The sequence below is a fragment of the Stigmatopora argus genome, chromosome 3, assembly GCF_051989625.1.
Source record: "Stigmatopora argus isolate UIUO_Sarg chromosome 3, RoL_Sarg_1.0, whole genome shotgun sequence".
Lineage (NCBI taxonomy): Eukaryota > Metazoa > Chordata > Actinopteri > Syngnathiformes > Syngnathidae > Stigmatopora > Stigmatopora argus.
The window spans coordinates 2,163,660-2,189,042 of NC_135389.1; the positions used below are offsets into that span (position 1 = coordinate 2,163,660).

Below are 25,383 nucleotides of genomic sequence, written 5' to 3' on the forward strand. Positions count from 1 at the left end.
AGGATCTAGCACCCCTCCCCATCCCCGTGAACCTTGTGAGGATAAGCAGTTGAGAAAATGAATGAGTTTCATACTTAAGTTGCACTGGAGTATACGTCGCACCACCGGCCAAACTATAATACATTGTGATTTATAGTCCAGAAAATACGGTTAATCTTAATAGATGCTTAATTTTCCGATAACAGTGGTTCTTAACCTGGGTTCGGTGATTCGGTCTTGGGGTTTGGTGGTGCTTCTGCCGTATAGGTCAAGACACATCGACTCATCATGTCTATTCACGATAACATGCCCGCTTGACCATCACTGGCTGCAGATGATCACATGACATTGCTTGGCCAATCAGTGCTGCGAGGAATTTATATATCTTGAATTAGAAAAAAATCAGATTTTATTTTTACACTAAAGTAGGGTTCGGTCAATGCACAAATGAAACTGGTGGGGTTCGGTGAATGCGCATATGAAACTGGCGGGGTTCGGTAGCTCCAACAAGGTTAAGAACCACTGCCCTATAATTAGTTTTCCTCTTTGACATAACATGCCCGCTTTTAATTTTTAAGGTAGTGTTGTATATGACATTAGATTGACCTATGAGATACCAAGAATCTCATTGAGCACTGAGATACTGTGTGGCTTAAACTTGAATAAAAAAGCGCAAGACATCAGAAAAGAAAAGGAGAACTTTGTATTACAGTAAGAGCAAAAGTCCCAGTGGCAGCTATCAACTGTTCTCAAACGTGGCTTCTGGCCTGGCTCACTGAAATGGGGGCTGTATTCATAGGAGACCAGGTTACATTGGCGATTTCGACGAAGGCGGCATGGGATGAATTGCTACTCAGTGATGGTATGAACGTGGATGCCAATAGTTGTCTGTCTCTATATGCTCCCTGTGGTAAGGGAGATACTAATGACGTTTCTGTTAAAGCATGAAGCACCTGACTCCAAAGATCTTATTACGCTTGTGAAATACCAGATGTGTGAAAAGGTGACGCCTTGTTGGTTGAAATGAAATTCCGCACCCACTGTGGCCCTTTGTGGAATAGTTTGGAGACCCCTGATATAAAGCAATGTCCCATTGTCTTACCCCATATTTGAATACAATTTGATTGCGCCGAATGGAAGTGTGTGTACGCGAGAACCAGTCCCTCCTGTCTAGAATTTGGGGAACGGTGTCCGTGCAAGACTTCCAAATATCTCGATAACTTCTGCTTGTTCAGGCCGCCTTGTGGTGTAGAGGTTCACTCGCCTGACTTTGGTGCGGCCAGGTGCGGGCTCTATTCCTCCTGGTGGCAGTATGATTGTGATTGCGGCTGGTTGTTTGTCTCTGATCCCTACAGCTGCCTGGCGACCAGTCTTGGATGTAGTCTGCTTTTCACCCAAAGTCAGCTGGGATAGGCTCCAGCAACGTCTGCAACCCTTTCGAGGATGCGTGGGATGGAAGATGAATGAATGATGATGCTGCATGCTCGTTCTTTGAATTAATTTTTTTCCCCGCTGCCGGCCAGGCTCAGGGAAAAAAAAACAGGGAGAAAAAATATAATAAAAAAACAACCCCAGAAAAAAATTAAAAACCAAGCCCAAACATGAATTAATTTGAAAAATTGACTTTTCCAAAAATTATTAATAAAAAAAATAAATTGAAAAACAGCCATGGCTTTTTTATTTTATTTTTAAGGTGAATGCAATACGCTTCCGTATTCTTCGATGTTGTTGCATTGCTTCACGTCCCCGCTGGCATCGTTTTGCGGCCCCGGAGGGGGAGCGCCCCACTATTTGAGAAGATCGGATTTAAAGTAAGGTATTTATTGCAGAATGTGTAGATCAGGGGTGTCAAACGTAAAGCCTCAAATCCGGCAGTGGGTTGCGTCATATTCCGGATCCTATGTCAAATTGGTGCCCCCAAAAAATCATGAGTGATATGCTTTGGCCACAACTAGCCTAGAACTGCTTTAGTGATTTACACAAGCAAAATCAATGCTACCCTGTTCATAAATGTGTTGTTAACCGGGCCAACTAATGGTTTATAAGTCATTGTCTTAGCTGAACCATATGGAGGACTGGATAACTCCATTCAAAAAATGAAAATGATGTAAACCCGCTGGGAGATGTGCTCTGGCAGTGGTCCAAGAACGGAGCCTTGGGGGACACCGCTGGGGGCGTTGTGAGTCTCCGAGAGTATGCCGTTGACTTGAACTTGAAAGGTGCGGCCAGCCAAAAACGCACCAATCCACCTCACGACCGCTGGGTGAATCGCATAAGCTTCCAGCTTGCGGAGTAGCAAGCGATGGTTGACCGAGTCAAACGCCTTGGCGAAGTCCAGGAAGACCAGGTCGGCAATTTGTCGATCGTCCATTAATTGAGTGACCCATTCCTCCATCATCAGCAAGTTGGTGAGGCAGGATCTCTTGGACACGAAGCCATGCTGACTATTGGAGACCATGGACGTTTTGAATCGGCGGAAGGCTGCTTTTTCGGTGCGCATCGCCGGACCTTGGAACCGGCTTCCGCAGAGTGTGGTCGAGAAGCCGATGGTCGCTCAGTTCAAGAGGGCTCTGGATGACGTGTTGGCCGTGAACCAGTGTCAACACCGCCTTTTTTTTATTTTACACACTTCTTGTATCTTCGTTACATGGCCCTTAGCCTTTGTGCTTCTCTTTCGCCAATAAATTGAATTGAATTGAAACCGTTTATGGAAAAATAATTTTCCAACAGTCTGTTTTTTCATGCAAACCTACCACAACTTGAATAAACAAGGACAATTTCACTACAATTCTCAAAGTTCCTACTTGACTGTGTATATATAATGTGATGAGTTAACTGAAGTTGCAAACATTTAAAAATGGGTGATTTCCTAACCAAATGTTTTATCAGGATAAATCATTACTGATGATCAATCCATTGATTTTTACAAAAGATACATAAAGTTTATACAAATACAGTGATCTTTAAATTGTGTATATACAGTACAAGCAGCTGCTTGTTTAGAACCAAAAGACAGTTGTTGCGCTGTGAAAATTCTCTTGAAAAATGGGTTAGATGAGAAAGGAAAATTTCAGTTACACGCATAGCACAGCAAACGTGTATATAATTATGTACAGGTATGATACAGAAGTTCAGCACTTCAAATCAATCAAGCAAAATGTAAAGATATGATATGAGAAGCAATTCAGCAGTTCAATTCAATCAAGCCAAAGCATCAAAATAAATCAAATTTGATATGGGACTTGAGCTGGGAAACAGCCCTATCGCGTGTCCAAGCATGATTACTACCTGCCTACACTACTTTGGGTTTTTACTGGCGTCAGCAGTCACAGTAACTGCTGAGCTTTGTCATTGGCTTTGTCAAAAAAAAGGGTAGATCGCGTAAAGTTGGCTCCTTGAAAAGTAGATCTTTGAGCAAATAAATTTCAGCACCACTGATTTTGAGGAATATGTCGAAATGGAGGGCGGCCTGCTGGAGCGAGTGGTTAGCGCATCGGACTCACTGCTCTGGGGTCCTGGGTTCAAATCCAAGTCACGGCCACCTGTTTGGAGTTTGCATGTTCTCCCCGGGCCTGCGTGGGTTTCCTCCCACATTCCAAAAACATGCTTGATAGGCGGATTGAACACTCTAGATTGCCCCTAGGTACGGGTGTGAGTGTGTATGATTGTCCGTCTCCTTGTGCCCTGCGATCGGCTGGCCACCGATTCTGGGTGTCCTCCGCCTTTGGCCCGGAGTCAGCTGGGATAGGCTCCAGCACCCCCCACGACCCTAATGAGGATAAAGCGGTTCAGAAAACGAGATGAGATGTCAAAATGGAATTCTCTTTCATGGGGACCCTAAAAAGTGAAAAAAAAACATGAAGCAGGTTTTAAGGATGTCCAAAATCAAGGGTTTTTGTCGTTTCGTAGCTTGATGGTAGAAGCAGATAAATGCCACATGTGCGCCTGCATAGTGCTGCAAAAACTGTAATCGTTTGTGGTCTGAAAGTTTTGCATGTGTTAAAAAACTGCGTCAAAGGTAAAAAATGCGACGTCAGGGTCGATTTGAATCATTTTTTTGAAGAACCAAAGGCGAAATACTAAAATCGGGCCCTGTCATGACACAATTCACGATTGAAGCTAACCATAGTCGAAAACCGGACGTAAAATGTGGAAATGGCGTCCTATCCGTATGAAATGGCTGTTTTTGTAAGTGTCCAAAATCGAGGGTTTTTATAGATTTTTAGCAAGACGACACGAAATACCTGGAAAATGATGCATATGCAATGTTGTCCTCATCATGGTGCTTTTATCAAAACAGAGTAGTTTTGATCTGAAAGTTTCGCAAGTAACGAAAAAATGGCCCAAAGTTTCACTTTTCCGACCTCAAAAATTCAACAAATATCGATTTTCTGAAAAACTGGAGTCCAAATTCGAAAATCGGCCACTGTGCATCCCTAGAGGCGCAAACTTGACAACCTTTGGTGAAAACCGCATTCAAATTGGACTTACGGTCTTGTCTCCATTTCAAAACATCCCACACTCTCAGCGCTTTTATCCCTCAAAAACACTCTCAATACTCAAAGAAACAGCATATCAGAGCTATACAGAGGAAATGCCTGACGTGAATGACAACAGAATGCGGGTGTGAACGCTTGGAAAATGGACTGAAGCCATGGATCAAACACAATTTAACAGCTTTGGTAATGGATTGCCAACATAGTAGTTCAGGCAGGCAGCGTCGCACGGGTTACTTGACGTTTTGGAATGAATTGTCGATGCCGATATAACAGCGAGGAGAATCAAAGGCTTGCGAGTGATACATGTCGCGAGTTACAATGGATTGTGGATGAGTGGGCTCAAGTGCCGGCCAGCACTGTAGTTCGAGCTTTTGCCAAAGCTGGAATCAAGTTCCCGGAATACACAACTCTGACCGACAGTGGAGCCTAGCATGTTAAACGCCGAACTCTGTTATCAGAGTGTACCTTTTACCTCAATAAAGCATTATCAAACTTAGTTTTGCTCGTGCTCTATAAAAAACACGCTAGCGGCTAGCATAACATACGCTAGCCTAGTGTCATGCTAGCGCATTTTCCGAGGAGGCACCCAATGTAATGAACGACACCCTCTAATTGAACGGCACCTCTAATAGAACTGCACCCTCTAATACAGTGGTTCCCAAACTATCTTACCTGACGCCCCCTTCTTGCTTCCAGTAGACCCGCACGCCCCCCCCTCCCACTTTCTCTTTTGCTCATGTGAACTTATTTTATTTTATTGCATTGATTTCTTAGCATTGTTCAGGAAAACAGATCTCTGTTTGCATTAAATTTTAATAATGAAAGCCACTCAAACAAATAATAGTACATTCCAGAGAGACATTTTTTCTAAGTAAACTAAACACATTTGGTTCAAAAGGAGCGAAAAAAAACTTTAGCAAACTGGCAAAATTGACTGGCAATTTTAAGAATCTAAATAAATTGAAAACATTACATATTATATTTGGAAAGACTCATGAGACTTGGGCACAATTTTATGAACTAATTTAATGAGATGGATGTTGTTGCTTCTTCCTCACGAGATCAGAAATCCTAGGTTTGAAGGATGACGGCGATTTTATTATTCTTATAATCTATTTAAACATTTTTTTTAGCAGATGACTTCACGCCCCCCTTGAATTCTCTTTACGCCTCCCTAGGGGGGCGCGCCCCCCAGTTTGGGAACCACTGCTCTAATAGAAGGGCACCCTCTAATTGAACGGCACCCTCTATTGAACGACACCCCTAATTGAACAGCACCTCTAATTGAACGGCACTAAAGGTGAAGAAAAGTTTTTTTTCTCAACCTGAGGTGGTCAGATGGCAAGTGCCTTCTTGCCTGGGATTTATACCGTTGTCACATTACAATGCCACCAAGAAGCAATTGAAGAAGCTCCATATTGATGTGGCCGTGATTCCAGGAGGCTGCACCAAATTTATACAGGCCCCCGAGGTCTACTGGAACGCCCCATTCAAGGCCAAAGTCCGACAGTTCTACGAGAACTGGATCTTGCACGGCGAGAAGAGCTACATACACCAAATTTGGCCTACATGCAAGCACCATCAATGGAAGTTTATTTGAAATTGATTGTCGATGCTTGGAATCATCTGCCAAAGGATCTAATCATCAAATCGTTCAAGGGATGCGGCCAGATCCATTGTTTCATTTCAGACGGCCCGATTCAGACTAGTTTGCAACTTCTCCATCAAGCGCGAGCCAATGCTGGCGACGATGAACGTGAACTCACTCAGAAACTCGACACTGATGCGGAAGGTGATGACGAGGACAGCTACAACAGCGACGTGTCACTTGATTTTCACCAGTGAATTTGTAATTACTTACCAGTAATCGCCTTGTATTTGTTCCTTTTGTTAAATAAATATGCATATGTTACCTGGTTTTGAAAAATAGAACGGCATGCTATTGAAATAGAGGTTTTACGGTATTTTGAGTGTATGTATCGTAATCCAAGTTCATTGAAATGTATTTGTTATGTTACGAGCGCGTTGCCATGCAAAAAGTCTCTCTCTCTCCCCTCTACGAAATCCGTCTAATTTTAGTACTATTAAACATCATAACCACTAGTTATTTATTACTCTGTTAATAGATTGCTAGTTAGAACAAATAAAAAAAATCCATTCCAATATCATGTTTTTTTTGTGTTTTTTTCAGAGGGTTAGAACGAATTAATTTGTTTTTAGTTCATTTCATTGGCAAACGTTGATTTGAGATACGAGTAAATCGACATACGAGCTCAGTCCCAGAACGCATTAAGCTCGTATCTCAAGGTAACACTGTATTGTTAATATTGCAATAGTTTTTAAATTTATTTTAAGCAAGATTTGCAATTGTACATTGATAAATTGTGTATATTCAGGTTAAGATTGTACTTGTAATAATTTGCACCCCAAAGATAGGGAAACTATTATTTTAACTGGTCTTACCCATTTGTCTCAAATTGCTGTGAATGTGGCTGATATACCAAAATGAGTTTGACACCCCCTTGTGTAGATTATGGGATGCGTGTATTGACAACAAATAAAAATAAAACACTCCCAGTGTAATGATTGTGCACTGGTACATTCAATGTTGTACCTGGGACTTGATGAATGTGACGAGGACACTTCTGACTCCTTGTCGTAGAAAGTTAACGTCAAGTGGATAACCAAGTGCAAAAAAAACAGGGTGCACATTCTTTTAATCACTTTAATTGTTTGTAATCACTTCAGTTTTTGTGAATCAAATATTTACATGTCCATTATTGTTGTTATCCTAAAGATAAGACCAGATTAATATTGTACAAAGCATACATAGGGAAGGGACCAACAGTCGTTTGGCAAAAACAAGAAAAAGGTGATACTCCCTCATTGCAGGAACAATTCAGCAGAAATATAGACCCAATACCACCCTCTTGTATTTTTACCCCCAGCAAACGTAAGAGAAGTCACTGCTCAGTTCCGCAAAGCTGCCAACCTGCAACATGAAAAATATGATTAAGTCCTAATTGCATCGGCTTGTATTAGACAATTAAGAGAAAACATTTGATGGCCTCACTCAGCATTAAACAATCAGAATCATCTTCATTTTTGTGGATTTTTTTCTGATCTGTAGAGTGGTTCCAGTATAACATTTATAATCAAGCTAGGTTTTTTTTGTTTGCCAAGCGTGTTTTACTGAAGAATGGAATGGTACAGAATATGATAAGATATTACAATTTAAATGAGAAAAACAGATCATTGCAAAAAAAAAGGAAAAAGAAAAACAAAATAAATTAAAGTACAGTCGCTCCCCTACTTACGAACATTCGAGTTACGAACAACGGTACATACGAACATGTCTGCGCGTAAGCGATTTTGTATTGCGCACCTTTTTCCGAATAGTGCTTCTTTCCGCCACTAATACCGAGGCTTGGCGCTGTGAGAGCTCACCCAAAATCCACCTTCATCTGCCCAGTTTGTTGCAGTGCGTAAGTGCGTGAACGTATCTCCAGTGCGCAAAGAACTACAGTCGTACCTCGTCATACGACCGCTCGTCATACAAAATGCTCGTCTTACGGGGGAAATTTTGATCGAATAATTCGCCCGTTATGCGATCAAAATTTCGTGATGCGACCAAGCCAGGTGGCCATGGCACAGTCTTTTTTGCATATCTTTCGTGTATAACAATATTTACGAGCACGGAACTAATTAATTCAGACGAGTTTCTCATACAACCAGGAAACGCACAACGCGCATGCAAAAAGAGGGCTTTCTGGGTAATGAAGTATACTCCTGCACACATTACCCATAGGCAATGGCAACCTTTCTCAGAATAAAACTTTCATTACCCACAATCACTACGTGGGAAGCTCAGCTATGTCATTTCCCGTTATTCTTTCTTAGGAAAGGTCCCGCGATTGTTCCTTAAAGACTTTCTCGTTGGCAAGTGGTCGTGCGTTATCCTATTGTGAGGACATTTGTGTGCATCATTTTGGGAATATTTTGAAGGCAATACAACAGCAAACAGTCCATCGATAGCGAACGTGAGGGCGGAGGCGTGGCAAACCGCCAACCCGAAAAACGAAGGTCACAAAAGATTACAACAAAATTAGAATTCAGTTTTGTGTAAAGTTACATTAAACGTATGTTTGAGTGTCTGTATATATTAATCCAAGTTAATTTAAATTTGTTTGTTCCGTTTACGAGTCCGTTGTCGTGGAAAAAAAAGGAACCCCCCGCCCACGCCCCCAAACGTCTCTGTCTCCCGTCGGCGAAATCTGCCCAATTTTAGTTAGATTAAACACATTTTATTACTATTAAACCACTAGTTATGTGTTACTTTGTTAATAGATGGCAAATTAGAAGAAATTTAAAAAAAAATCCAATCCAATATCCTGTTTTTGGTGTTTTTTAGAGGGCTGGAACGAATTAATTTGTTTTCCATTCATTTCAATGGAAAACGTCCGCTCGAGTTACGAGAATCTCGTCATACGAGCTCAGTTCCGGAACGGATTAAGCTCGTATCTCGAGGTACCACTGTATTTTCATTTTTATCATTAATTATCTCGTGCATCCATTATTCAATATGGTTGGTGAAAACTCATTGAAGTTACGGAGGAGGAAGTAACTTTTGAAGCCCATTCCACCGACGACGAAGACCCTCTCATGATATAAAATCCTGCTCCTCCTCCTCCTCCCCTTAAGCATCGAGTACATCTTCCAAAAGTAAGTTAAACTTCATTTTATTTATCTTATTACGTTCTCTCTCTCTCTCTCTCTCTCCTCTCTCTCTCTCTCTCTCTCGCTCTCTCCATCTCTCTCTCTCTCCATCTCTCTCTCTCTCTCCATCTCTCTCTCTTGTTCTCTCCATCTCTCTCTCTCTCTCTCTCTCTCTCATACGTAGTACAGTACTGTACGCATTCTCTCCATTTTATTAAATGTTTTTTTCAGTACAGACCAATACAGGTTACTTATACAAGCCTTAAACATACTTATATAAACCTTCAAAATACTATAGGCCTTAAACATTAATTATAATACAAAATATAGCACTGAAGCAGTGCATAGCTGTGACAAGTCGTTTATGTTAAGTGTGGTGCTGACAGCCTAGCCAAGATCAGGGGTGTTCACAGTTTTTTACTTCAAGATCTACTTTTCAAGTAGCCAACCTCCTGCGATCTACCTTGTTCAAGCCGCCAACCTCCCCGGGTCTATCGGCACAGAGGATGGAGGGAGGGCAGTTCAGATGCGTCTGATTATCAACAAAGGGCACCGAAGTAAAGCTGTTCAACATCAAAGGAAAGCGTTTGCAAGCAGCTATGAAAGGTTGTATATATGAGGCGAGGCTGTCACCACCACACTTGGATCCTGATGAGACCTTAACAATAATTCACTCCTATTATTACTACCATACTACATGTTTTCGCGTCTATAGGAAAAACAGTACAACACAAGTACAATTATCCAGAAGTGTATTTGTTAAAAATTACGGTTTTAAGAATATGACAAGACTGTAATGCAGTGGTCTCCAAACTATTCCACAAAGGGCCGCAGTGGGTGCGGGTTTTTCATTCCAACCCAGAAAGAGGACACCTTTTCACCAATTTGGTGTCCTACAAGTGCAATCAGTGGATTGCAGTCAGGTGTGTCTTGTTTTCTGCAGAAATCTCATTGGTCAAAGTGTCTGTGGTGGATCGGTTGGAACAACAACCTGCACCCACAGCGACCCTTGAGGACCGGTTTGCCCACCCCTGAACTAAACCCTTTAAAATTGGTCAACATGTCCCAATTTTGTAAGAAAGATGTGAGAAACACAAAAATGAGAGAAAATGATCATAAAATTATATATTAATGTCATAAAATGAATACCAAGTATATAAAGTAATACCTTCACATACGAGTGCCCCGATGTACCGGCAATTTGAGATAAGAGTAAAATTTGGAGCAAATATTTACCTTGAGATACGAGACAAATTTTGATATACGAGCATACAGCCTACGTGACAGGCTGCTTATGAGAACATCTCGCGGCAACTCCCTCGTGTAAATGTCTCTAAAAGCACTGGGCGGAGCGTTGCATTTTTTCAGTGGTTTTTCCCCGTTAGTCAGTGTAGAATGGTGTACGCGTGGCATAGTTTGCTCGCCAATACGAGAGGAGTATACCACTTCCCGTTTTGGTGCACATTGACCAACTAACTCATAAACGTTCTTATTACTGACCACACGGCCCATCGCCTGCCCCCGCGATAAAATTTCGTCCACCGAACGCTGCGGTTCAGGTCGAGGCACTCGGCCACAGCTTCCTCAAGCATAAATAAGCTTAAGCAGACAGTGGGTTAAAGAAAATGGACGGTTGTTGTGAGACAGCCAATGAGAGCCTAGTATATGGTGGAGTGAGCTTATAAAGCGAGAATCAATGCATCCGCGACAATATTTTCAAAATAAAATAATGGATAAGGAATGCATGTACTTTTTGGGGTTTTTCGTAACTTGGATATTTTTCTTATCTCGAGGCACTCATTTGCATATAAAAAGCTTTCGTAACCTGAACATTTCGCACATAGAGGTATGACTATGTATAGTTTATATATAAAAAATCTAGATACTTTAAATACTGTACTTACAGTGAAAATAGTTCCTCTCCGCTTTATATAAATCCAAAGAAACACGTTTATGAGAGTTTTAGTCCAAGTCTTTGAAGGGGAGCCCCCTTTAGGCGAGGTACAGCTTCGCGTTCGGGATGAAACAGTTTGTGAAGGCTTTCGTAATCCAGGCCATGTCTGGTCTACATTATCCGTGATATTCGAGGGATTTCTGTACTCGCCTGACTAAGCGTTGGATCGAAACGTGAGGTAACAAAACGATCTAAAAAACACCATCGTCTGTTATAAACGAACCAGTCAAAACATAGCATATTTGTTTTTGTTTTGCAAAGCATGAGGACGGACAAACTTGTTGATTAAGGCTGGCTATACCATGAAGCCAGCCATCAGTATTCCCGCACATGATGATGATCGCTGGCCGAATATCCTTCCTTCTTCTGCGGTGAAATTCTTCTTCTTCTGCAGTGAAATTCTTCTATGCCGCTGAGGGACACCCAATTCAGCGCTGAAGAAGAAGCAGGGCCCTGAATTCAGCCATTTTTCATCTCCTCTCTTTCAGTTGCGATTTCAGTGTGAATTTGAACATTTATATGAACTTGTTTTTATACTTAATATAAAATCCGCGATGGACAGGCCTTACTATCAGGCAATCTACCAGTAGTGCTTTGGAGATCGACGTAATGAGCACCTTTGGCCTAGATTGTTAAAAGAGTCTGATTCAGATTGTTAGATTTATCATTATTATAGATGTGTATCAATATTATATGTACTTGCAACGAAGAGATATTGACATCAATACAAAGGGCATTTTAATGCATCTCTTGCAAAAGTAAGGACTGTGGTTCGCATCAAGAGGACTGAGAATGGCTTGGGCATGAAGAGGGTTCACAACAAGCGTTCTTGGGAACTGTGGAACTGTTTCGGCGTCGGAAGATGGTTTCACAACAAGCGCTCTTGGGAAGATTCGACAGACCTACAATTGTTTTGATGACTGTGATAAATTGTTATGAGACTGTAAAGTTGTTTAGACTTCTGTGGGGCATGGCGTTAAAATCTTATGAATAAATTAGCGAGAGAGACCTCGAGTTGTTAGAATTATCCTGACCGGAGTCGCGGATGGATGTATTCTCTTCTTGCAAGAATTAACCAAAGATGTGACTTCAGATGCCTCTTTTATTGTGAATTTGGAAATACCTAAGGATAACCTTAACATTTTGGTTCTTCGAGCCTGTGGTCAAGATACCAAAGCAGAATCCAGGACGCTTCCGTTCGATATCTGGAAAGACCGTGGCCACGGCAGCTAAATCCCCTTTACGGGCTAGATTACTCGAAGGAGCGCCTCTGGATTCTCGACGGTTGACGACTAATCCTACTGAAAGAGACATCTGAGGACATCTCTGGTAAGTCCACATGAATGTCTGCATTTGTTGACGGTTGCCAAATGCGCGAAGGGGCATTGCATGTGTAGGTCCATTTTGAGAAATGAGACAATAAAACCCTGGGCATACTAGTCTCTACCAGGTAAAGAGACAGAGCATGAGTCTATAAAACTTAGGGCAGTTCGGGGTGTCCTGTACTGTGGTCCGGAAAAGTACAAATATAACTCTGATGGTATATCAGGCTAGGGTATACATTTGTGTTACGTGTGTTAGGGCAGTTCGGGGTGTCCTGTACTGTGAAAAGTACAAATATAACTCCGACGGTATATCAGGCTAGGGTATACATTTGTGTTACGTGTGTAGTTCCGATAATTAAAGGCGGAAAAGAAAGTTAACTAACTGATAACTGAGTGCACGCGAACTCACTTCAAAATGGGCAGCTCGAATAACAAAGCGGCTAGGGATGACGATCCGAAACAGCGTCTGCCGTGTAAAGATTGGAAGTTTGTTGAAAATCAAAGCGCTACAAGGGTTAAACACCTAAATTTATGGACAAACAGATATGGGTTTGCTGGCCAGCTTAAATATGCATGAAATATTAAAACCTGCAGGATAAAATATGCACTAAGCATAGAGATAATCTATATCTATATATAATATGTCAATGGAGATACAAGTGAGACGGCTTGTCCCACAGAAACAAGAGTGATAAAACGGGTCCGTTGTCTGTTGGGTTGCCAACTCAAAATCTGATTGGTTAAAAGCAACAGTCTAGTTTAATGCAGCAGAGCCCGCAGAACTGATTGTGAAGGCTTTGAGGCAGATCCGATCTGGCAACAAATAATGGCTGAAATGTGATTGGTTAAATGCTTAAAGATGAAAACACACATCTGGAAGCAGTGCAACCAGGGGGAAAAGCAATGAAAGGAAGCTAACAGACCATTTGGAATAATAAGTATTGATGGACAAAATATAATATGATTCAGATATTTCTAAGGCCAGCAGCCTTTCATGGTATGGAACGAGTGATGAAATAATGTCTATGTTCAAAAATAGCATCTCCAAATGATAAAGTATCAACCTTGAGTAATGCTTTAAGTAGATGGGTTGTCTAGGAATAAAATGAAATGGGCAAAATTCGAACGGAATGCGAGATACATTGACAACTACTAAAACAAACCTTAGAGGTGAAACTATTGCCGCCTCAATTCTGCGTACAAACAGCTAAACTGATAGCATTGACAGAGGGTATAACTTAATGCGAAATATGGAGGTACATTTTTACAAACAGTTAATATACTTGGGTGGGTGTGTGTGTGTGTTTCAATGTGTCACAACTATTCCATTATTGCATTATTGGCAAACAAAGAGTTAATCAGAGCCACTCCAGTAGCTCATCCTGGCTGACTAGGGCGACGAACGGCGGCAATTGAACTTCCAAAACAAATTTCTATTTGTAGATGTGTGACACGCAAATCTAGTACATTAATTACCTAGCTCCTTCTGGAATGATTATTGCTGACGGGGCAGGAAAAAATGGGTGAACTACCAACAAGCCCCACTGGGGATGGTGGTTTACACCTGAGATGAAAATTTACGGGCCACTGAGGTATGGGTAAACGACCCAAGTTGAAAGACTAATAATTAACGCATCAACCTTGCGGTTCGAGGATCTACTAATGGAAGCGGGGTGGATCCAGACCTTCCAGAGTGTGGAGTATTCCTGGTGTCCTCGAGAATTCGTGGGTTTTCTCCAGGTACTCCAGTTTACTCCAACAAACCAAAATTATGGATGCTAGACTGGTTGAACACTAAATTCCCCTGATTATGAGTGTGAGTGAGGATGATGGTCTGTCTTTTTGTGTTTTTGATTGGCTAGCCACCAAAATATAATCTACAATCAATTATCAAGGTGGAATAGGATTTGGAAATTTTATATTGATTTCTGAAATCGCCAATAAGCCTTTCGAGGATGGCGGCGGCAGTTTAGTACAAAAAAAAAAGAAAGAAAAAAAATTCACCAAATGAAATTTTTGACAGGAATGCAGCAGCAATACTCCACATTTGAAACTTAACGTGGAGAAACAAATAATCTGCTCTGCGAAATGTGAGATTTGGGATCACTGAGGTAAAAACAAAAACAAAAAAACAAATTGGTACCTCAGCTTACTTGGGTGAGCTGCTTTTAACAAAGCTAGCTTGAGTCATGGGAAGTCCTGTGTCTCGACAAGGGGGAGGGTGGCCTCTGTACGGTGCCACTACACAACTTATAGGGTTAAGTTGGTGGCAGAGCATGCTTAACCTGTGCTCGGCATATCAGTGCACAATTTGAAATTCCAAAGATTTATAGTGATAATGGCACCCAAATTGTGTTAACAAAATTGTTGGCTGGATGGACAGAAGGTTCCATATCTCGTTATGAAATCACTGCCTACATAACGAGTTCAACAGGACAACAACATAGGGAAATCTTATTTAGTAGACCATACAAATCGCCATTATTCACTGCACGATTGGAACTGAAAAAATCTTTAAGAAAACGCATTCAAATTGGGTTAGCAGAAGGAAACTGTGCTTCTCAACAGGAAACGGACTGGACCAATGGAGGTGCTCAACCTGCAGTATAAAGAAGAAGCACTAGCACGCCGAAAAGGGGATGTAGAGCCACCTTTTGCATTGTAAGAAGGTACCCTCAGTTGAAACAGTTGAGGAGACGGGTAAGATAAACTTTCTGACCCAATAAAATGCAAACACTCCAATATTAATTGGAAAGAACTTTGTATATTGGTTTTATTGTCTCCATATGGTTTCAATGGTTCAAACGTTTCAATTGAGACTAAACCTTCTTACAAAGGGTTAAAACAAACGACCAGACGAGGGAAAATGCGATCGGATATAACATCTCCCTCAATCACCATTCTTTGGGGAAAGTGTTTTTACAAAAGAAAAAAAGTGTCCTGCTTGTAAAGAAAAGGAAAAATAATGAAACGGTGTCTGTCCTGTTACAGAAGCAGTGAATGACAAGTCAATTTTTCCACTGTGCTAACTTTACCTGTTTGAACCTTACAGGCATGGTCTGAATCTGGGTGTGGTAGATGAGACATGGTGTGCCCATTGTCCAAGATTTACGGTCTCACTGATTCCATGTTTTGGCTTATGGTGGTGAAGTGGGGCAAATAAATTATATAACTCCTGTAAAAAAAGAAACAGGACTATGTGCTTTGGTTTCACTGTTTTTACCAGTATCTGTTTTAGAGTGGAGGAGATACAATTGGCGGCTCGGAATTTCGGTGCGGCGACTGGCCTCTCTCGACGACGTTGAGCCTCATCGAGGGATGGCGATCCGACTTATGGGTTGTAAAGGAATATAACAGTTTGAGCTTGGAGTAGTTCATTAGATGTTGCTACATTCTTTGTGAGAGTGTGAGATTGTAAAGTGTTGAGCGTATGAACAAGGCAGGATGTGGGGGGGTGCAAGAGTGGACTGTTTGCAGGTGCCGAGACAAGACACAGGCAGTTGGTGGAGAGGAAAAAACAACTGGGGGGTACCGGTGAGGAGATTCTGCGGGGAATAAAGACCAATGAGCAAGCTAAATTTAACTGCAGTATACACATAGCCAATAGAATAATGCCAGGATGCCTTTGTTGTTGTGTCATTTGCATATTGTGAAGTATAATTCAATTCCTGGGCAACTCAGGAGTAGAACTACGTTGACTGGTGGCAACAGAGACGTACAGAGCTGTATTGAGAGGGACCTGAGATCTAGGCGTATGTATTAGATTTGTGTGTTAGGAATAAAGCCACTCGTGTGTGAAACTGCTAGCTTCCTGATACCTTTCTATTGCAGAACGAGCGCGCAAATTGTTGGATGAGTGGCAGTTGGGTAAGGTCACAAATTGGAGTCAGATTACTAACTTAACTTTAATATAATTATAGAGAAAATTCCCAACAGTTGGTTTGCCAAAATGCAGCAGGAGTCTATTTTTCTTTGGGTTACGCCAAATAAAAATATGAATAGGATGAACAACATCCATTACAATGTAAAAAAAAAAGGAAATTGGATTTGCAATGAAGGAACAGCTGGCAGCCACCAGTTTCATGACTTTCCAGGACCGCAAAGCGGTTGATATGCTTCTGACGGTTGATGTGCTCTTGAGGGAGCAGGGGGCGTATGCTATGTTTGAAAATGTTGCACTCAACAACACATCCCCCAATGGGTCCTTAACCTGGGCCGTTGAAGGCCTGCAGACCCTGAACCGGAAACGAAGAGGCACTCTGAAGTGGAACGATCCACCTTCTGGCACTGGTGGGATAAAGCCTTCGCCAAATGTAAAAAATTGGCCTTCACCGAGGTGATATCAATAGCTGTTTTGGCTAATACTTTGACAATGTGTGGGTATTGTCTTATTCCCTGCTTATGCTTTTTGCTAGACCGACTTAGGGCTGATACAGTAGCTCTAACAAATTCTGAATTACAAAGATTCTATCTGCTTATTAGACAGCCTACTGGTGATGGCATTGATGTCCAGGATGATGCAAATTATGAAAATGAGTTGAACGAGAATGATTTTGTTCTTCCTTTTTCAGGCCAGATATGCAAGTAAGGTGAATTCTGGTAAAGATCGAGACAAGGGACTTCCCCCAAGTGTATTTGTGTTTGTCATAAATAAAAAAATGATTATGGGATTGCGTACACATATAATAATAGGGGGGAATGTTAGGTTTATCATTATTATAGATGTGTATCAATATTATTATATTATATGTACTTGCAACGAAGAGTTATTGACATCAATACAAAGGGAATTTTAATGCATCTCTTGCAAAAGTAAGGACTGTGGTTCACATCAAGAGGACTGGGAATGGCCTTGGGCATGAAGAGGGTTCACAACAAGCGTTCTTGGGAACTGTGGAACTGTTTCGGCGTCGGAAGATGGTTTCACAACAAGCGCTCTTGGGAAGATTCGGGAGACCTACAATTATTTTGATGACTGTGATAAATTGTTATGAGACTCTAAAGTTGTTTAGACTTCTGTGGGGCATGGCGTTAAAATCTTATGAATAAATAAGCGAGAGAGACCTCGAGTTGTTAGAATTATCCTGACCGGAGTCGCGGATGGATGTATTCTCTTCTTGCAAGAATTAAACAAAGATGTGACTTCAGATGCCTCTTTTATTGTGAATTTGGAAATACCTAAGGATAACCTTAACACAGATGTTCAAAAAAGGTTTGAGTATTGCCCTGGGCACTGGCGGAGTTACCATTAGCCAAAACTAGGCGGGTGCCTAGGGCCGCATAAAACTCCTCATACACTTTCAGTTATTACATTTATTACTTATTTGCTCACATTAATTACCGTATTTACTCGCATATAAGCTGCTTTTGTTGGACAAAAAATGTTGACTGAATATAGGGTACGGCTTATATGTGCATAAAAACACGACATGCACGAAACTACAAGTTGACGACGACGACACGATGACGTCACGACAAAATGACGCAAGACAATGCGGCCGATTATTTCAAAATAAAGAAAAGATAAACAAAATGTATTTTGACGTCTACGAATATAAGTCAAGGAAAAAATAAACCGTGTCTTGCATAAAACTTGAAAAAACTGACGTTCCCGTCACTGCTCGCTCGGAGAAAAGCTATCTTACTGTAGTTAAACGTGCTCAGAATGGCCAGACCTGAGTACACTTGTGTCTGCAATTGCTCGCTCGGGGCGCCTCCATCTTACCGTAGGTACGTGCTCTGACCATAGCGTTTACCATGTCAGCACATCACAATAGTTAAAGCTGTTCGAAGGTCTCGCGGTCGATCGTCAAAATATAAACCTTGATACCTGTGTAATGCGTATGCACCCAGAGACTTGGTGAACACTACGTATAGGGCTATGGGTATATTTCCTGGTTGTGCTTACGTTACTTCCTTTTTGAATTTGTCTACGTGCAAACAGCACCCTCCCTTTCGGAAAACAGAAATGAAGCGATTCTACATTTGTGATTATGAAAAAAAACGTATCTTGCATAAAACGCAAAACGTTCCCGTCACTGCTCGCTCGGGCCTCGCCCATCTTAGTGAGGTTGGGGCACAGCCATCTTAGCGAGGTCGGGGCACAGCCATCTTAGAGAGGTCGGGGCGTAGCCATCTTAGTGAGGTCTGGGCGCTGCGTCTACTTTTTTTTCACCAGACGCAAGTAGCCTTGATTTTGAAATAAAACAAAATTCTACCTTGATTTTTTTCGTTTTATTTCTTGTTTGAAAGGGACAACTATTGGAGTAATATGAACCATCGAAAAAAATCGAGATATTTCGACATTAGAAGCAATTTGGCCGCCACATCTTAAACTTCTGGTAGAAAATGTTAATTTCTGTCATTAAAAAGCATCGGGTTCTCATTAAGATACTTATTTCTTTTTTCAAATTGAATAATTTGATATTTTGCATTTAGAAAGACAGGCATATTAACTTCCTTATGAAATTGACCCTAATAATGTGCTTTTGATTCATACAGTATCTCAGAAATACCACGTGCGATGATTTTTCTTAAGATTTTCCCTTCAAAGTAACACATTTATACTCCCTATTAAAACCATAAATATGGAGGTGAAAATTGAGAATCAGGGGGCGGCTTATTCGTGAAAAAAAATAAAATTCAACAATTTTAAGGCAATTTTAGGGGTGCGGCTTATATACGAGTAAGTACGGTAAATTTTATCTCAAAATCGTTTCGCTAAAATGCCAGCAGAATGCTTATTGTATTACATGTGCATGGGGCCTCCACTTCAGTCTCCACTAAATTGGATCAGTCCATCTTACTGCATACGTGCAGGTGCAGAGGATGCACGATAACAGCGTAAAAAAAAAAAATGCGTGAATTTTCGAGACGAGAGGAAAAGCGGAGAGAAGAGAAAAGAAGGTTACCAAAAAGAGAAGGAAAAATGAAAAGAAATTACCCCAGGGGTTCTGAGAAGAGGAGAAAGGAGGAGAGCAGAAATCTGCTGTCCACTTCACCTAAGGTGACAGCCTTCTTTGCTGCGACTAGCAGCGGCCATACCAAAAATAATCCACAACCGGCTAGTGAAACCACTACGACGTCGACACCTGTGAGTCCGTCGTGTGGAAATGATAACCAAGAACAACCAGTGAGTATCAGAACTGTCCAAGCAGGGGATTATCATTATTATTATGATTATTATTTTTAAGAACCCCCTAATGTCATGCATTCAAAAAATTAGAAATTATGTAACTTGAACAAAATGACCCGCCAGTGTTATAGTTTTATATTACTATTATTTTAATGCAGTGGTGGACCATCAGGGCCTGCAAGGCCTTCTCTGCTGGCTTAAAAAATATCTGAATCACAGACTGATGTTAATTATGTTTTGTCCATGAATATTTATTAAATCATTCCAAATTGGCTGTCAGCTTCCTTTCATTGCTTTTCCCCTGGTTGCGCTGCTTCCAGTGTGTTTTCGTTTTCATATTTAAGCATCTAACCAATCACATTTCAGCCATTATTTGTTGCCAGGGTCAGAAATCTGCCTTGAGGCCATCAGTTCTGCAGGCTCTAGTGCATAAAACAAGCGTCGATAAACTGTTGCTTTAACCAATCAGATTTCGAGTTGGCGACACCAAGGCCTTCTCACAGGCGTAGGGATACGTCATCGCTTTCACCAACTATGATTGGCTAGTGATAGAGTGCACTAGCCAAAGGTACCAAACTGTATCTGGATCGAGCTGCACAAGCAAATATATTGCTGTGTTGATTTAATAGCGGTTTTGTCAACCCGCAATGGCTGAAGGAGAAGAAATTGATTTGTTTCCAGATTTACTGTCAAAGCCATTTTCAAGACGAACTTTACAAGAAAAGCTGGACATCATTAAAAAAGGTCAGACAACTCCGAAGCTAGCAAGCCTGCCACAACCGGGAACGGACATTTTCAGCACTAAATCGAATACAAAAACTTATGCCAGAGATACGACAGGACAGGCTCGACTTTCAGCATTAGCTTCGATGGCGATAGAAAAGAAGGATGGATTTTGTGTAGAGATAAAAAAGGTGAGTAAAATATGGCTATATTCCTAAATAATATTTCAATTGTATGAGGTTATTATTGATGCTTTTATATATGTGTCGCAGCTGTAGCTGGAGTAAAGGTTTTATAGCCATTAAATAGTTTTTGAGGGTTGGATTGATTCAGATATAGAATTGAAGGCGTCACTTTGAAATTCGCTGCCCGCCACTGTTTTAATGTGTGTAGAGATTGAATGTACCGTTACTGTTTGGCAGTTTAAGCAATTGAATCCATGCTACGAAGACCCTTATGTCCGACATAGCTGTCCCTGAGAGGGTGTGCCGTTTTAGGTTTTCCATTGATATTTTTGTGTATTGTGTTCATCCAATGTTTTGAGTTGTGTATTTTGTTTCTATTCTTTTTATATATTTCATAATGTAAACCGTGTAGTGCAATTTTGAGCTTAGAAATGACGTCAGGACATAAAAGAGTGGTCATGTGACCAATAGAGAGGGCTGTTGGGACGGATGTGCTTTGTTCAGACTTGTAACAATTGAAAGAGGACGCATGCAACAATTTGGTTAAGGCTTAGCAGCTCCTAATTCAAGTCAGAGAGCGCACATGGTAAGAAAATTTTAGTTTTTGTCTATTTGTTTATAAGAGATTCCTTTGTTGTAATTATTTTGTTGTAAATAACAATATTGTGTTGTAATATGTATGTCATTTCAGTTTTTCACGGTGTTGTTGTTGTTTGATGCTTGGAAAAATAAAAACATTACTCCCGTCATACATCAGTCAATGCGTGGCTTAATTCTGACCAGGAGAAGAATGTTAGGGGCAGCTAAAGTGAAAAACGTTTGATTCACAAGGGAAGTGAGTGAAACACGTCATCCACCCGACGAGAGCGTGCTCCTTTGAAAACTTCAAAGTGCAGCATTCAACAGATGGAGGGGAAACCCGTGGCCGATGGAAGAAGATTTCAAATGGTGACTGCGAAGCCATCGGGAAAAGGGAAGAAGATTGGTCGACTTTACCCTGAAGATCCGAGGGCCTGCATTTTCCGGAACGTTGGCTTGGCGTTGTAGGCCCGTACGAATACCGGCCAACTCGCTCAGGCATTGGTCCAACAAGGCAACGCGCTGCAGACCAGCGCGATAAAAAAGACTCCTCTAAAGAAGGCAACAGTGAACAGAGACAATCCAGGTGACGAATATGCCCACCATGCAACAGATAACAGGTCAGACTGTATATGTCCATCTTGATTTTTGTTCTTTGAACTAAATAGATTGAACGGAATATTCTCCACTCCTTTGGGAAAAAAATGGGAACAGGGAAGAGAATGTTGCACAAAGATCATAATATTTTCAGTGTTGCATGCAAACAGAATAGTTAAGCAAATGGTATAAGGCAAATCAGACACAAATATCCTACATGGGGTAATTAAAGCTCTGGAAAAAGAGGAGACAATGACAAATTTAGATGTTGTACTTGAGGAAACAGAAAGATTGGAAATTGAAGAGCTTAGCTGCAATTAATGCAGTTCTTCAAATTCATAAAATCGGGCTGAAGCCAACACTTCAGTCTGAACAACCGTTAAGGCAATCAGAGAGGGAGAAACATCCTACAGAAATGGGAATTGAAGACCAAATTAAAGCAAGATTGCACTAATGGGGAACTAGCTGACATGATTCAATCCTTAGGTGTATATGAGCCAAGATTAAGGGAAGAATATGAGAGCTTGCGCACCATGACCACACCATCTCTAGACATTAGGAGAAGAATGGATAGCTGCTCTTCAGTGACAAGAGAAGTACTAACACTTTTAAAAATACGCTACACAGAAAAAGATAAAGAGTTTTACCCCAAGACAGTGAAAGAATCACTCTTGAAATTGCTGGAAAGAAAGGATGCCAGGTCGATATATGGTTCGACGGTGTCAAGGGGGAGTCTGCAAGGTAGCCATGTGTCACAAAAGAAGGCAGAGGTGGAGGCACGACTTGCAGTTTTTACACATGAAGAAGGACAAGTTAAGGCACAATAAAGAAGAACATCTGGAGATGACGCTACCGTCCGTCTAGGGCACGTTCTCAGTTGACAAACAATAGGCAGCCTGTTGAAAAGGCCAATCAGCTTGACAGTGAAGTATGACAGGTCTGTAGCAAGGAACAGCTACGTCTACACAAATTTGTCTCAAACAACAGAGATGTTTTGGGTGCAATACCAGAGAATGAATGGAGACTTGCCAGAGTTGTAGAAGCAAGACAAGAGGATGGTGGTCTGGTGCACCATGTGCGGTCGATTGGTCGCCGGTCTTTTGGTCGCCGTCTTTTGGTCGCCGTCTTTTGGTCGCGGTCTTTTGGTCGCTGTCTTTTGGTCGCCCCGACCGCGACAACGGGCGACCAAAAGGCCGGCGACAAAACAAGGTAAAACAACACGGTCTACGGATCAATAAAAGCCAACAATGGCCATGAGCAGTTTCACTGAGCCGACGTGTGAGTGTATAAGAGTTGAAATGTGTAACCAGCAACGTAAATAATGTTGAGAAGTGGAATAGAAATTGAAGTTGATTGAAATCCCCAAATTTCTATGTTAGCACTTCAGTAAAGATACTTACATTTTACCATGGGTAAGAGCCTTATACAGTAATACCCCAACATACGAGGAATTTGAGATGCGAGTAAAATTCCGAGCAAATATTTACCTTGAGATACGAGACAATTTTTGAGATATGATCAGTTGGCCTCGCCGCGAGAGGCTGCTTTATGATTTCACCACACTGTCTCTCTCGCCACATCTCCCCCATGAAAAGATCTCTACGAGCACTGGGCGGAGCGTTGCAATTTTTCATTTTTTTTTTTCATTAGTCAGTGCAGAATTAAGGGAAACACAATGGATCCAAAGCAAGCCGGTGCAATGAAGGGTATTGCGAAGAAAAGTTGTATGATGACAATCGATATTAAGCACGAAATAATCGAAAAGATTGAGAGAGAGAGAGAGAGAGAGAGAGAGAGAGAAAGGAAGGGAGAAAGGAAGAGAGAGAGGAAGAGAAAGGGTTAGAGAAAGAACAAATGAGGGATAGAGAGAGTGAACAAATAAGGGACAGAGAGAAAGAGAGAAATGAGAGGCAGAAGAGATAGAGAGAGAAACAGATAGAGAGAGAAAGTGAGAGAAAGAGTTAGAGAGAGAAACAGATAGAGAGAGAAAGTGAGAGAAAGAGTTAGAGAGAAACAGAGAAAGAGAGAGAAACAGAGATAGAGAGGAGAAAGACAGATAGAGAGAAAGAGAGGAAGGAAGAGAGATAGAGAGACATACAGAGAATAGCGACAGAGGAAGAGAGAAAAAAAGAGAGACAGAGAGAGAAGGGAGAGAGAACGAGATATAAAGAAATGAGAGATAGGGAAAGAAGGAGAGAGCGAAGAGCGGAGGAAAGAAAGAGTAGAGATAGGGAGACAGGGGAGAGGAGAGAGAGAAAAGAGGGAGAAGAGATAGAAAGAGAGAAAGGAAGAGATAGGGAGAGTAAGAGAGAAAGAGAGAGAAAGAAAGAGAAAAAGAAAGAGAGAGGAAGAGAGAGAAATACAGTGATAAAGAGAGAAGAGGAGAGCGAGAAAGAGAGAAAGAGCAAGAGAGAAATACAGTGAGCGAGAGAGAGAAGGGGAGAGAGAGAAAGAGAGAGATCCAATCCCTTCTGTACAATAACTTTGGGGTGTGCAATAACAATGTGCAATATCTTAGATTGAGAGAGAGAGAGAGAGATAAAGAGAAAGAAAGACAGATAGAGAGATAAAGAGAAAGACAGATAGAGAGATAAAGAGAAAGACAGATAGAGAGATAAAGAGAAAGAAAGACAGATAGAGAGAGAGATACAGAGAAAGAAAGACAGATAGAGAGAGAGATAAAGAGAAAGAAAGACAGACAGAGAGATAAAGAGAAAGAAAGACAGATAGAGAGAGACATAAAGAGAAAGAAAGACAGATAGAGAGATTACGAGAAAGAAAGACAGATAGAGAGAGAGAGATAAAGAGAAAGAAAGACAGATAGAGAGAGAGGGATAAAGAGAAAGAAAGACAGATAGAGAGAGATAAAGAGAAAGAAAGACAGATAGAGAGAGATAAAGAGAAAGAAAGACAGAGAGAGATAGGGAGAAAGATAGAGATAAAGATTAAGAAAGAGAGAAGACAGACAGAAAAAGATAGAAAGAGAGAGACAGAGAAAGACAGAGACAGAGAAAAAGAGGAAGGCAGAGAGAAACAGAGGAACAGAGACAGAGACACAGAGAGAAAAAAACGGCAAGAAAGAGAGAGAAAGAGGGGAACATGGAGACAGTGAGAAAGAGAGAAAAAAAGAGAGAGAGCAAGAAAGAAAGACAATGAAAAGAGAGAGAGAGAATGAGAAGAGAAAGAAAGAGAGAAAGACAATGAGAAGAGAGAGAGAGAATGAGAAGAGAAAGAAAGAGAGAGACAATGAGAAGAGAAAGAGAGAAAGAGAAGAGAGAGAAAAAGAGAGACAAATAAAGGGAGAGAGTGACAGAGAAAGAGAAAGAGAGGAAAAGAGCAAGAGAGAGAGAAAGCGAGAGAGAAGAGAGTAAAAGAGCAAGAGAGAGAGAAAGAGAGAGAGGAGAGAGAACAAGAGATAGAGGGAGAAAGAAAGCGAGAGAGAGAGAGAGAGAGAGAGAGAGAGAGAGAGAGAGAGAGAGAGAGAGAGAATCGAGAGAACTAGAGAGAACAAGAGATGGAGAGAGAAAGAAAGCGAGAGAGAGAGAGCAAGAGAAGAGAGAGAACGAGAGATAGAGTCCGACCCCCCATTAATCGCGATAATAGAGGTATTACTGTATGTAAAGGACTTAATTCAAGATTTAATTTAATATAAATCTAATTTATTTTTAAACCGTGTTTTGATGTCATTAAG

The 25,383-nt window shown here is 41.2% G+C and overlaps 1 protein-coding gene across 2 annotated transcripts in view; it reads right to left on the reverse strand.

Annotated features, from left to right (window-relative positions):
- Nucleotides 1–7,189: 7,189 nt before the first annotated feature.
- Nucleotides 7,190–25,383, reverse strand: part of chmp1a (charged multivesicular body protein 1A) — a 53,365-nt gene continuing 35,171 nt past the window's right edge. Inside the window, exons 1-2 of one of the 2 annotated variants that reach the window (XR_013299495.1) lie at nt 11,450–25,138; nt 7,190–7,470 (exon numbers count right to left, since the gene is read on the reverse strand). Coding sequence is in view for 1 of the 2 variants with exons in the window: in XM_077595436.1 (XP_077451562.1) it covers nt 7,449–7,470 (22 nt within the window). In the remaining variant the exon portion in view is untranslated. Of the gene's footprint in view, nt 7,471–11,449; nt 25,139–25,383 lie in introns of those variants that run through there. The other variant, XM_077595436.1, reaches the window with a different exon arrangement.